Source organism: Tiliqua scincoides, chromosome 7 (genome assembly GCF_035046505.1).
Source record: "Tiliqua scincoides isolate rTilSci1 chromosome 7, rTilSci1.hap2, whole genome shotgun sequence".
NCBI lineage: Eukaryota > Metazoa > Chordata > Lepidosauria > Squamata > Scincidae > Tiliqua > Tiliqua scincoides.
Window position 1 is genome coordinate 22,800,498 of NC_089827.1, and position 14,930 is coordinate 22,815,427.

The window sequence follows — 14,930 nt, forward strand, 5'->3', positions numbered from 1 at the left end:
AGTAATTATGTAGTATGAGCAAATGTAAGAGACGTAGCTCTTGGTGTTTGATATTCTTTGCAGCTCCTTTTCAAACTTTATATTTTTGTTTTCTACTACTTTATCACATCATTTAAGAAAATTATCTTTGACTTGTGTATAGAAGTAGGTAGATGGTGGTTAACTTTAAAAAAAAATCCTATTCTTAAGAGAGGGGAGGCCAGATTAAAAATTCAAGATGATAGTAAGGTTCGCAACAGAATTTGCATGCTCTTATACTGTAATGATTGTCATTTTAAAACTAGCTTTTTGCCTTCGAGCTATCGAGGTAAAGATCTTCGGGAAAACTACTGCCGGAACCCTCGAGGGGAAGAAGGGGGACCCTGGTGTTTTACAAGCAACCCAAAGATACGCCATGAAGTCTGTGATATCCCCCTATGTTCAGAAGGTAATGTCCCAGATGAGCACCTAGGATTAAATATTAGCTTATTTCCATTTTGTGTGACAATAGGAACCACACATAATTAACTAAAATAGTAGGTGTCTCGGGACCTACTATGTTTCTCTGTTTCCAAGTACGAACTCACGTGATGCTCTGTTTTTAGTTAAACACTTCCCTGACATTAAATCAAGTTGTCATGTTTCTTCTTTTCATTCTGTAGAACTGGTGCTGCTGCATCTGTTGACTCTATTTCCTGCTCCCCCTACTTTTTCTTTTAAACAAACAGAGAATGAGCGCTGGCAGTGAACTTGATGATGGTATCCTTTAGTAAGATCTATCACCAAGGCGTTTGGGATTTAAAATTTGGTGCTCATTTTCTAAGCTGTCTTAAAATCTATTTTAAAATACACTGTTTTTAGAAGTAATTGAAAACAAACTTTAGCCCGAATGCTCTCAGGAAGCAATATATATCCCCCCATCCTTTGGGGAAGAGTAGACTGATTATCATTACATACTCACTTTGAATTTCATTTTAATCAAAATGTTATGACAACCTAGGGTGAGAAATTTTTCACTTGACAAATTTTGCTTGTTTGAAGTCTTTTGGTTTCTCTTGAAATTCTGTGGGTGTTTTGGCAATGGAGAGCAATCCAGTTTTGCTTCAATATAATCTTCATAAGGAATATGTGATCAGTTCCATTTTAGTTGTGTGTTTTTTCTGCAATATGAAATGAATTGCTATGTTCTTGGACACCATTTCAACAAGCAATTAGATGTTCTGTATTTTCAGTTGAGTGTATGACGTGCAATGGGGAAAGTTATAGAGGCCCAATGGACCGGACAGAAACCGGCAAAGAATGTCAGCGTTGGGACCTTCAGAGACCACACAGGCACCGATTTCGTCCAGAGAAGTAAATATGCTCTTATTTTGTATAGCTCCTGAAGTGCAGTTGTATTGTGTGTCTGTCTTTTTGATCACAGGCCTGTTGCACGGGTGGTGCCTGTGCATTATGAATGGTCTTAAAATGGAGTGCTGAGTGTGCATTTGGCTGCTTTTTCCCCCTTCAGGGATTGTGTGGTTGTGTTGTTGTTTTTTTCCTTTTAAAATAACAAATTGTGTGAGAACCATAACCCAGACACAATTGACGTTTCATGCATGGTTGCAAACCTTGGAGAATGTGGGTTTGGTGTAGGAGTATATCAAACCAAAATCTGGACCCACGTGGAGTCCTCATCCCATCTATGAGTCAAAACGCTAAACCAGAGCCAGATGGTCACCCATTTGGTGATTATGCGAATTATTTGCACAAAATCTTTGCAATTGACTATGAACTGAATCTTCTGCAATCCTCACTTATTTCAGTGAGATTTTAAGCAAGAACAGTGCTTAGTGGAACTGAGCCCCAATTCTGACATTTCTTTTGGGGATGTGATGTTTGAGTATCAACAATACTTTAGTTGAATATTTGAAAGAATTCGGTTTTATATTTGGTGCTTGTAAAAATGTGAGGTAATTTTATTAAACTAACTAGGTTTTAAACAGAGAGAGAGAGAGAGAGAGAGAGAGAGAGAGAGAGAGAGAGAGAGAGAGAGAGAGAGAATACATGTACAGGAATAGAGGATATCTCAAGAAAAAAAATAATGTAAAAGTAGCATGTTTTCAAAAGGTCTGAAATAATTGAACATCTTTGAGCCTGACCTTCACTTTCTTGTACAGAAACCTAAACTAGAATCGTTAACCTCTCTAAGCTTTCCAGATTTTTGGTCCTATGCCTATTGCAGTGGATTTTGTGCTAAATTAGCTAATATTTCTCTTCTGTTCTTTTTTTCCAAAAAACAAACCAAAAAAAGTATATGACCAAGTGTGGTGTTTATGACCATGAGTTTATGGTTTTGGACATTTAAGTCGTTGATTTGTTTACTTAATGCCAAAAAGTGAGTCAGAGCTAGTGCAAGAGAACTTGAGACTAAAAAGATTTTATTCTAAAAGAATACAATTTCCCCAAGTACAGAATGTCATCTTTAAAGTGACATTCTTAAGGAAAGGCGATGGGAGGCCACACAGAAGGGATTCAGGGCACAGAATCCCCACAGGTGTAAATTAATGTAATCCTTTCTCTTCCGGGAACTCTGAGAAAATGGGGACGGACTAAAGTTATCTGATGGAAAACTCACTGCATCCATGCCAGACTACAATCCTCAGAACGTATTGATGGAACAATGAGCATTCAACTTATTAAACTGATTTTAATCTGTAGTGTACAGTAGATATGCTTGCATCTCGATTACAGTTTCTTTCTAAGTACAGTATAGCTCTTCTCTTTCCCATGATGTGTGGCAATGGAAATGCATGTTGTGATGACATATGGTTTGCTCCACTCCTGTGTGCTGTGATATCATCACATCTTATGTTTCCCCTGATACACATTACAGGAGACAAGAAAATAGCTGAACATGGAGCCATTGTGTTTGATGACCACTCCATGGTTGGGATAATGCCTGCCACCCTCATTTTTAGTTTTGGCTCCTGATCAGGACTTTTTTTTGTTGTTGTTCAGGTTTTTCAGTTGAATTGATTCCCTTAGTTCTGGCTCTAGTTGCTCTGTGTGTTCTTGCTGTTTTAGTTAACTGTGTTTTATTTTGATTCTGTGGTGTTTTAATTGTTACAATATGTATTGACTTTCTGATTTGTTATGTAAATTGCTCTTATGAGCTCATTGTAGTCACTTTGGAGACCCTGTATTTTGTCCTGTAGAGGAGGGCATTAAAAATTTATGGGGCCAAGGTGTCAAGTGACTTAACTACACCACCGAGGGCCCAATCGCACCCAACTTTCCAGCACCAATACGGCCACAATGCAGCCCCAAGGAAAGGGAACAAATGCTATCTCACCTGGAGGAGGCCTCTGTGACTGCCCCCCTCCAGGATGCAGGGCATGGCCAATTGGCTTGGCTATATCAGTTCTGGAAAGTTAGATAGGATTGGACCCTGAGTCTTGTACTGAAGGGTTTAGTGAAACTGTGCAAGGAGCATAGTGAGGAGGTGGCTGGTCTGCTTCTCACTTGGATGAGGAAGGAATGGATCAATGAGGCTGGAGGAAGGTGGCAGCAAACTTGGGGTGAAGAGCACCCCAATTCGCTGTTCCTCCTACCACCTGCCCTGAGGCAAGCTGTATCAAGTGGCTTCATGGCTGGGCTAGTGGTGATTCTGGATAAGAGTTGGGAAAGCATCCAGTTATTGGTGTCAGAGTTTGTTTATTTTTACTTGATGTTAGCTTCCTTGCAACCTTTGCAAACCACATCCCTTCTCTTTAGTTGCTCCATGCCTTGTGGTTGCTCCCCCTCCTTTGTTTTGATGTTTCCACGTTTCAATAAGTCTTTTGTAATTTGGCCATCCTACCTGCCTGATCTCAGTTTGCCTGGAGCAAGTTCATGGGTCTTAGACTGTCACATTCTGCTACTGGCTAGACTTAAAGCCTTCCTCGCTCAGGTTTGGGGGTGCCGCTAATCTAGGTGGGAAGCTTTCCTACAGCAGCCTCTCTCTGCTGAGGTTGCTCAGCAGAAAGACCTATACTTTCCCAGTTAGTTCCTAATTTCTTCAATATCGGAGCAAAGGGGAGGTGAAGGAAAAGGGTGCCATTGCTAGGTGCTGTATCTGTTTTGGCCTCCAGCTTCTCTGACCACTCTGGTAACCAAACCAATTTACTCTCATATGTCTTCTGGTTTGTAAACCCTATCAGAGGCACTAGCTCCCTTCCACTGTCCCTGGGGTTTCAATGTCCTTCATTATTGTGGTGCAGTTCTATCCTTTCCGCTGCCACACCCTGTTGGCTTCTCCTGTTTGTGCACAGAAAATACCTGCAGGAGCTAAGGAATACTTGAATGTGTACATGTTGGCATCCTTCAGTCTCTGGTATCGCGCTCTGAATAGTGGTTCTGGAACAGTGTCCTCTCCAGTATGCGAAGCCTGGGTAAAGTAGATATGGAGGATAGACTGTTACCCATGCAGCAAATCCCCCCCCCCTCTTCACATTGCTGAAATGGTCCAATGGAAGGGCAGAGGCCAATACGGTTGGTTCCAGCAGCATCGCAGGAGTTGCCAGAACATGACTGTGTTCAGCCAAGAACTGCCTCAGGGACTCTGGCTCTGGATTTTGCCTCGAGGTTGACTCCTGAAGCCTTTTCCATAACTGGATTTAGCCGCAAGGCAGTGGAGGTTTGGGATCAGAGTTTTCCTTCTCTCAGATGAGCTGCCTTCCCAGGCTGATGAGTCCCATCTACCCAGGCTTGAATGTGTGCTTCTTGGGAAAACAGAAGTTGGCGCACTTCCCTCTGACTGTAAAACTAAAAACCCTGGAGCTCCTTGTCCTTGTCCTTGAGCTCCTTGTCCTTCTATTGGAGGTTCCACTGAGGTTCTACTTCTATTGGAGTTCCACAAATTGGGGAGGGGGGCGGGGCGGGCAGATGCAATGTAACAAACACTGGTAAGAGGCACAGGTGGATGAGAGGATGTTTATGAGCATGCAACTAACTGTTCCGCGTGTTTCTTCCTTATTGCTTGCTGTTGCAATGGTAAATATCATAAGATCAGGATATTTCATATAAATACAGTATTGGCAAATAAATGTGTGCAACTTGAAACATAATCTACAATACATCCTTGAGTTTCTTCTGGATAGTAATGAGCTTTTGGATGAAGTTGCCCTGCTCCCCTAATCCAGTAAACTGCACCTGCCTTCCAATACACCCGAGTGTCATGGGCACCTACTGAATAGTCCCTACAACTCCATTAGTCTCAGACTAGAAAGTGGCTGCAACAATGGAAAACCAGCAATGGAAAACCAGCACATGCAGTGGCTGCGACAGAAAACCAGCACATGTCTAATGGTTTCGTATCTGAAGGCTAGTTTTGACTTTGTGGTTTGTACAGCCCTGTTAGTGACCTGATATTTCTAGTTCTGCTGGACAGTGAGAGATCAATATAGAATTTTTCATTGCTGAGCTATGTGCTAGAAATGCTGAAGTTTGTGGTGACGTATTGTTTGGATTAAATGGAGAAAATCCCTGGAAGAGATTTTGCGGGCACATAATGGAAGAACATCACAGTCCTTGGAAAAAACGATTGTCAGAATATCTGGATTATCTGGTGCAGTTGTGCACACCAAATATAGGGATGGAGCACTAGGATCTGCAGACCGACATGGGAGTATGTAACACACAAGCAGTTCTGAGGATTCTGTGGGAGTGTTAGTACCGTGTCAGCATAGTGGAAATGTATTTAAACACCAAACAGCTTGCTCTCACCTGCATTAATGTAACTTTCTGTATGAACAAATGAGATCTGGGGCTCAGTGACAAAGAAGCAAAGAGTCAATAGCAAAGAAGCAAAGAAGCAAAGAGTCAATATATTGGGACTTGGTGGAAGACAGTGGTTCAAGAGCACACATAGTTCTCTGCTTGCATCCTGCCCACTGTATAAAATGCAGCTGGAGAATCCAGCTTCATTCCCTCCCTCTCCCTCTCTGTCTCTCCCTCCCTCCCCCCCTTGTAAAACCATAATGCTATACTAACCAGTCTGGAGAGTCAGAATTTGGAAGCAACAGTGACATTGTTAAAAATATTGATACACCCCAAACCGGACCCTTGAGCGCATGTGATAGGGAGACATGGTAACATAACATATGAGTCACATGGTTTTAACTATAGTCCAGAATTTGTCCCCCACTGTCACACTTTGCATGGTCCTTCTGTTGGAGGTTCCACTGAGATTCCATTTCTATTGGAGTTTCCACAAATGTTTGGGGGGGGGGGAGGCAGATGCAATGTAACAAACACTGGTAAGAGGCACAGGGTGGATGGGAGGATGTTTTTCAGCATGCGAAAAGTGTTTGCTGGAGCTCTGCTCACTAAACTGAGCCTCCTACTACTGTTTATGGTGTTGTATTGCTGGTCTCCCTGCCAGGTGGCACAGGTCTGGGAATCCCATGAATACCACCAGACACCATCTCAAGTACCACCATTGGTACAAGTACCACTGATTAAGAAACACTGCTATAGACCACTGTTTCTCAAACTGTGGGTTGCGAGCCAGTTTCAAGTGGGTCGCCATTCATTTCAGTATTTTAATTTTTATATATTAGACTTGATGTTACCATGGCATGTGAGTGCATTGGGGAAATGTTACAGATCTGTACTTTGAACAGGCTATATATGCTTTTAACAGTGATAGTAAGCGTGGGTAGGATTGCAGCCTAGGCTTGTTAAAAAATTTCCTGCTTGATGACATCACTTCCAGTGGGTCCTGACAGATTCTCATTCCAAAAAGTGGGTCCCAGTGCTAAAAGTTGGAAAACTACTGCTATAGACCATTACAACTTGTAAGCAGTTGGTGCATATACAGCAGAGCACCTTGTACATGTGCTAATCTTGGCACTTGCTGCAGCACTAAATGCTTAGGAAAAAGCAGGCTGATTGATTTGCCAGCTCTGTATCTGTTGGGATATTAATATGGTGTTGCAGGAGAGCGTTGGGACAGATTGGCGTGCACAAATATTTAATATCATAGGGTTAGATACTTCACCAAAAGCGGTGCATACGTTGGAAATGATCTGTGATTCCCTGTTGCCAACATTTTTGGTTTTCTCAGCAATTCATCTTTGAAAATGCATCTTTAGAGCATGTAAACAAAAACACATGCACTGTAATTTTAATACAATAATCCTGGTGGATTATAGAGCATTTGCCTTTACATGTTTTCATTGGTGGGCTAGAACTTCAGATTTGCAGCCTGTCCTCAATTAGTGGTTTACATTTTAAATTTCAAAGGGAAGTGTCAATTACACTTTGGTTGCTAAGTCATTATGGTGGCCACCTAAATAGCAATTTAACTTGAAAAACATGTGAAGAGGTCTGAAATTAATGATCCATTACAGCTGAGTAGTTCCTGAGAAGAGCTATTCTATCCACTGTTAATTACAATCGATGGGAATCCAGGAATGAATAATCAGGCCTGATGGAAAGCATTAAATGTATAACAAAATATAATTGTGAAATAAAGGAAAATAATTGTGCAAGCCTCTTCATGTCTACTCAGAAGTAAGCTCTACTGAGTTCAGTGGGACATACTCCCAGGTAAGTACGTATAAAATTGCAACCTTAGCTTCTTAAAAACCACTAGGTCTGCATTTTACAAATACAAAAAAAAAAATGCTACTCTTTGGAATGCTTCTGAAATTCTCCTCATCTGATTTTGGAATTTCAAATTACCTGCTCTTGTTTCAGAAGTGAAACTGAAGTATAATATATTCTCCATTGTTTTTCTTTTTTAAAATTCCTGGAGTTTATACCAGGTTTGGTACATGCCACAACCTTAAGTTTATTCAAGTTCCCCCCCCCCTTTCTAATGCATTTGTGCATATTAAAACTCTGCAGTAAAGCAATACTATAATCATATTATGATTCATGTAATCCTATGCATGTTGCGTTAAACCTCTTTGTGTGTCCTGTTTTACTGATGCTCGTGTGTACTTGTGGCATTGATAAAACATTGCAAAAAAAAAAAAATGTGATTGTACATAACATGTATCGCCATTTTTTCCCCATGGCATTTTAACAGTGTGTAGGATTTTGCACATGATCACATCAAGATGCTTTTTTTTTTGTTGCAGTATTTTAGCAACATGTATGTGCACATCTGTAATGTGGGAGAGATGTAAGTGACTTGAAGAAATGGAGAGCTGAAACAGACTATGCAAACATCAATTCTGAAATTAATTTTCAAAATACTTCTAGTTATACCAGAATTTAGGAGGACTGCAGGGCTGAGAAAGTGAGAGACAATAAAGCAAAGAAAATCCTCTTACTTTTTCTACTCATTTTTTCCCTTGCCTTTTCTCTCCCCACCATAGATCCTTATCCTCTGTATGTTTACTCAGAAGTTGAGCCCCATGGAGTTCGATAGGTCAAGTAAATGTGTTTAGGATTACAGTCTTCTAATTTTTTTTTGTTCTAATAGAGAAAAGAATGGTAACAAAGGTAGGGGAGCAGGATCCGGGCTAGACGGAAGGGATAACTAGAGTGGCAAGGATAGGTTCCCTTACAGGGCTGGCCTTAGGAGCTGCGAGGCCCAAAGTAAAATATTTTTGTGGGGCCCCCAGTCTCTGTGCCTCCCTTGTCACCAGAATGAGCTGCAGTGGTGAAGCACACAGCCACGGTATCACTGCCAACTTCCAGTTGGAGCCAGGGGTGGGCAGGATGGCGGACTGCCCAGAGGCAATGCTCCATTCACCACGTTCTACTTGTGATGCCTTCACATGAAAGAGTCTATGCCGGAGTATCAGCTACAGAGCAAGTTGCTGGCTGTAGCTGTGGGCACTCAGCTTGCTGTCCTAGTGCGGGCCATCTCTGCAGGTTCCAATTTGGCCGAAACTGGTTAACTTGACTGGCCTGGACGCCTTTAAAAGGGGATTGGACAAGTTTCTGGAGGAAAAATCCATTACGGGGTACAAGCCATGATGTGTAGGTGCAACCTCCTGATTTTAGAAATGGGTTATGTCAGAATGCCAGATGCAAGGGAGGGCACCAGGATGAGGTCCCTTGATATCTGGTGTGCTCCCTGGGGCATTTGGTGGGCCGCTGTGAGATACAGGAAGCTGGACTAGATGGGCCTATGGCCTGATCCAGTGGGGCTGTTCTTATGTTCTTATGTAAGTTTGGCCATGCTCCCTTAAACTCCATTGGGTTTACTTCAGACTAAATATGCATAGGATCAGGCTGTCAGTTTGTTTAATCATACTGAATTGGGAGCTGATGTTCAAATGGTAGCTGCATTTCCTAGTATCGTTTGCTGTGACTGTCAAAGGCCAATCCTTGGAAAGATATTGACCATTTCCCATTGTTTAATGGATCAGCTACACTAAATCTGCAGTAGCTTCCTTGGAGCTCAGCTTCTTTTGTTGATTAACAGTTTCTGTTAAGGATGCCAACTTAACAAACCCTTTTGCTTTTGGTATAAGAAATCCTGACCTTGCCTTCCAAGCTAAACAGCTTGTATGCATTCCAAAGAAAGCAGGATTCTATAAACGTGCAAACAAATTTTGGAATGATTTGTTTTAAAAAAAATTATAGCTAAAAGTAGCCTCCTAAGCAGGCAATTTAGTTACTAATTGAGCTACATCTGTGGGCAATTCTAGAAGGCTTTTGAGTTCAAAGGTACTTGACAGCTGCAGTACCTGAAAGATAGCCTAACATTCACCTGCAAACAGATCACATATAATAAAATGTTAAAACAATTAGTTATAATTGAAGAAGAAAAGCACCATTCATTCAAGCACTTTTTTTTGCCTTGGTTTAATTTCAGTAATAATAAGGAAGGTGTATGGAAACAATTAAAATGTGGAGAGGAAACCAAACAAAATCTTGACAAGATAAAGTAGGGGAGAGGGAAATTAAATTTCTTTTAGTCCTTTTTCTTTGCAGTGCTGGAAGTGAGGGCATGGACCCTAAATAAGCTGGCATCTAAAAATAGAGATATAATTAGCACAGGGTTTATTGAAAATAGCTTCCATTTTGAACCCAGGGTTATTGAACTGTAGCACACATTTCCTAAATGAATCTGGCATGCCAGGAAGTATTTATATTGTCTGCACTTAATTGGCCCATTTGAAAACAATGAAGGCTTTCGTGTCAGACCAGACACTAATGGGAGGTTACCCGATTAGCAGAGTTGACCCTGTTTGATGTCCTGCATGGTATCAAAGTAGTTCTCCTCTGGATATCATTTCTGCTGACTCCTTTTCGAGGGCTAATACTCTCCCCTGATCTGTGGGCATTCAGCACCTCATGTGTTTGGGCTGGAGGGCACTTAGGGCAAATATGAGTCCTATCTCAGCCAGAGGCCTTTTGGGTTGTATCTTGTATGTGCCTGTGCAGCGTTGTCAGGTTGACTTGGTTGACACATTTTTTGGTGTGGTTTGCAGATATCCTGACAAAGGCTTTGATGATAATTATTGCCGTAATCCAGATGGCAAGCCGAGGCCCTGGTGCTACACTCTTGACCCAAACACCGTTTGGGAGTTTTGCGATATTAAAACATGCGGTGAGTTTTAAGCATATGTTTATTGCATCCTTTTTTCCCTCTCCCAAATCTAGATGCCAATGATTTATACAAAGCTGTGTTGGCACTACATGGTAAACTAGATATATTTTGTTTAGACTTGGTTCATGTTGTTTACTATATCATATGCTTCCCCCCCCCCCCGCGTATCTGCACATAAACTAGTAACTGCCCCTCAGATTTTATGGGATGGGGGAATTTGCTTGCATCTTACCTGGGGTTCATTCTAGGTTGCACACTTGCTTTGCGCAAAACCAGGCCTGGAATGTGCTCAGCATCCCTTGGCGGCTGCATATTTCAAGAAAAGGTGTGCAACTCGACAAGCTGTTGCCAAATGTTTAATGGAAGTGCATTTGCTCCCAGAGAACTCTAGAGGTTCTAGGAACACAAGTTGAAAAGCACTGCACTAGATTCATGGTGCTGCTGCATTTCTGCATTGTAGCGATTGGTGTGTGAGAAGATTAGACCCCCCATTTTGGGGTTCTCCTGAATATATCTTGCAAAACAAAAAGCTTTCTACTAAACATGAGATGTTAGGCAATGGTCAAGTTGTTTATTGTAGGAAAAACTGAAGAAGCAACTGTTACATGCTCCGTGTAGTGGGTTTTACTTTTCTGGTAGTCATTAACATTGGGCAACTGTGCTGAAACACGTCTCCAGAGAATACGAACATCTGTTGCTTTTCTCGCCATCTGCATTTTATGTTACCTGGACATTTTGACTTTCATGCTAAACTGATCCAACCCAGTTTTGATTAAGCTCAGCACATGCGTAATATTTTGTTATATCCCTCTCTGAATTCTGTAAATCTGAACCCATTTACCTTACCCCTAGCCCTGTTGACCATGAAAAACATTTGACCCTCTCTGGGACTGGTATTTGTTCATAGATCTCATGAGAAGCTGACAGTGGATGTGCAGCCATCTGTTGTAGTGGCAGAAAGGGAGATTTGTTCCAGGTTGTCCAATATTATAAAACAGCGATTTCCAAACTGGACATTGCTGTGTCTCCAAAAAGCTCTCCCCATCCCGAGTGAGATTTACTGTTTCGCCATAGCATCATGTGTTTTTAAAATACAGGTGTGCCCAGCTTAGCAACCATTCGCTTAATGACGAACCACATGTATGACGATGGTCAAAGCACAATAAAGATGCTCTTAATGAGGCAATCGCTTCTCCCATAGCCTGCAATGGATTGTCTGTTTACACAACAGAAAGGTTCTTAATGCAAAGAAGAGGCAATCTGTCTTCAGTAGCCTGTGCAACCAGCTAGTGTCTGGCAGGGAGTGTCTTTTGACACGACAAAGGCAATAGATTGGACTGAATGTTCACTTAATGACCTAATCGCATAACAATGGGGATAGGAGATTGTATCCCTGTTGTTAAGTGGTGCACACCTGTAGTACAGGTCACAGGAATGCTCTAGGAAGTCACGTCTGCCCAGACATCCTGTGTCACAGCCTTCTGGCATGCTGGGCAGCAGCTGCAACTACCCAAAGCATCCCTGTGACCTATTGTGTTTGAAAAACACATGGTTCCATGGCAGAAGGGTAAGCTCATGGCGGGAGCTCTGCTCATGGCGGAAGGACTTTCTCAAAACCCTGGATCTGGCCCAAGGGCTGGGATTTGGAGAGTCCTGTTCTACACAAAGGCTTAGAATGTTGAAGCAATGCATCACATGGTTACAAGCTTAAACATGATGTGTCTTTAACAAAATCCAGCAGTAGAAACAATAAAAAGCAGCAGGTGGTTGTCAAAATAAGAGCAAAATATACTAAATAATTGCTTTGGTCTGAGAGCCAAAGGTTTTCAGGGAAGCAGCAAGGTGAATATCCCGATTACCTTGGTAGCTACACCACAAAGGGCGCAATCCAAACTGCGCCCTATGCCAGACCAAGTCCCTTGGGCCGGCCTGGGAGGGTCGCAAACGTGCCGTAAAGCACATTTGCGCCTCCTTGGTAGGAAGCCAGGCTGGCACTCCGAGAAGTGCCGGCCTGCGAAGGCTGACGGAAACCTCTGTGCCAGCTTCCCCCTGGCTCCTTGCATTGGCTCAGATGAGCCGACGCAAGGACAATGGGCGGCCCTGGGGTCGGGTGGGCAGGGAGGTGGAGGTGGGGCTGGGATCAGGCAGTTATGCCAGATCCCAACCCCCGTTCCTGGGGAGAACGGAGCGGCTTCAAGCCACTCTGCTCTCCTCAGACTTGCGCTGCCTCGGGAAGTGGCGCAAGTCCAAGGAGACCCATAGGCACCAGCCGCCCTTACCCAGGGGTAAGGGGAAAAGTTTCCTCTTGCCTCTGGCTAAGCCGCTTCAGGCTACAATCCTGCGCTGGATACAGCGCAAGCCTCCTGGCTTGCCTGTTCCAGCACAAGTTAGGATTGCGCCCAAAGACTCTTTTCCATGCTGCTACTCTCTGTATTTTCAAATAAAAATGTCACATTTTCTGGTTTTCTTTAGTAATTAGCATGCTGTAGATCATGTGTGAATCCAGTTTCAGCTTTTTATCTGGCCTGGAAGTCCCTAACTGCACATTGTGCTCTCCATTTAAGCCTTCTGGGTGCCTGGAATGACTGCAAAGGTTTAGGGGGAACAGTCCTTGAGCTCCATTTCTACGGTGAGTCTAGCAAATGTCTACACACACACAGTATATGTCAGGTCTCTAGCAGCCTGATTATCATTTAATAATTTATTATTATTAATAAATAAAAATATTGTTTCTCTCTAGATCTCTTTTTGTCTAGTGGGTCACAATATATTTTCATTTTAAGAAGTGTGTCCCGATGCTAAAAAGTTTAGGAAGCGCTGGTCTAGATTGTTTGTTTGTGAACCAGTCCTCAGCATTGCAACATCTTCCATAAATTATTTTGAATGAAATAAGGATAATTCTTAAGCAGTAGAAAAACTTTTTTTTTTTTTTTTGCATTTTAAAGTGTATTAACATGCTTGTGGAATCCTAATAATGCAAGGAAAATGTTTCTGCTCTTTCTGTTCCAGAATGAGTTTGGAATTTGCAGGTTCTGCATAACAGGGCATTCTTTACTAGTGGTTCATTTCAGAAAATTATTCAGAAAATCATTGGTAGGAAATTACTCTGAACCACTGTCACAAAACATTTAATAAGAATTTGAAATAGCAGGACAGGAAAATCTGAGAGTGAGATGGTATAGTGCAGGGGTGTCCAAAGTTTTTTGGCAGGAGGGCCACATCATCTCTCTGACACTGCGTCGGGGGCCGTGGAAAAAAAGAATTAATTTCTATTTAAAATTTGAATAAATTTACATAAGTATACATAAATGAATATATTAAAGATGAACTTATATGAATGAAGGAAGGACTTGAAATAGCTCAAGGCCTATAAAAGGCCTTGCACAAAGCAAGGCTGGCCTTTCCTTTGCTGCTGCTACTGCATCGCAGACATGAAACAGCAAACAGTGGGGGAAACCCTCATCCCACAGCTCATGCGAGAGGTCAAACAGTCACCCTCACACTGAGAGCAGTTGCGTTGGGCCAGTATGGGTTCTCACAAATCTCCAGAAGGCCAGATGCTCATTGGAGACTGGGTGCTCCCTGAGGGCCACATTGAGAGGCCTCGAGGGCCGCATGTGGCCCCAGGGCCGAGGTTTGGGCACCCCTGGTATAGTGCTTTGGAAATTGGATTCAAATTCCCTCTCAGCCAGCTTCCTGGGTGACTTTGGGCCAGTCACTCTCTCTTAACCTCACCTAGCTCAGAGGATTATTGTGAGGATAGAAGGGAGGAACTATGTACACTGCCCTGAGCACTTTAGAGGAAGGGTGGTATAAAAATGTGAAAAATATTGTTGATCTTTGTATACTTGAATGAAGTTAACACAGTTTCTTAGTAGTATTAAGAGTGTGTTAAACCTCTCTACAGTATATCTGGTTTTCCTGTTCTGTTCCTTTTGAGTATTATGTTCAGTTTCTACTTGAGTACCTAAGATAAGATGCAACCTATTGCTTTGCCATTAAGACATGGTAGACCATCATGATGCACTTGTGTTGAAGACAGATATGCCTTTGCAAATGTCAAGACCTGGTATGCCTTTAATGATTGCTAGAATTCTGGAGCTGATGGGAATAAATAATACATATAGAGAAAACCCATAGCTCAATGGTGTATACTTAAATAATATTCTAGATTCAGTGCATAGGATCTCCACTGAAAAGATCTCAGAAACATTTGCTTCAGAGTTGTGATAGCTGTCCCAATGCAAAGTGGATAATACTGGAACAGATGGCTAGTGTTGCTCTAGCCCAATTCTGAAGTAGATGTCTGATTAAGTTTAAGACTACTTCATGTGTTTATGTAACTTTCTGAATATAGTTTTCCAGAGTGTTTCAGGACTTTGCAGAGGAGGGAAAGTAATTGCACACATATTGC

General features: G+C 42.2%; 1 protein-coding gene across 1 annotated transcript in view; it reads left to right on the forward strand.

The window, feature by feature from the left end:
• HGF (hepatocyte growth factor) overlaps window positions 1-14,930 on the forward strand; it is a 70,579-nt gene that overhangs the window by 30,733 nt on the left and 24,916 nt on the right. The window contains exons 6-8 of the mRNA XM_066633704.1: window positions 285-427; window positions 1,212-1,332; window positions 10,398-10,516. Coding sequence (XP_066489801.1) covers window positions 285-427; window positions 1,212-1,332; window positions 10,398-10,516 — 383 coding nt within the window. The remainder of the gene's footprint in view (window positions 1-284; window positions 428-1,211; window positions 1,333-10,397; window positions 10,517-14,930) is intronic.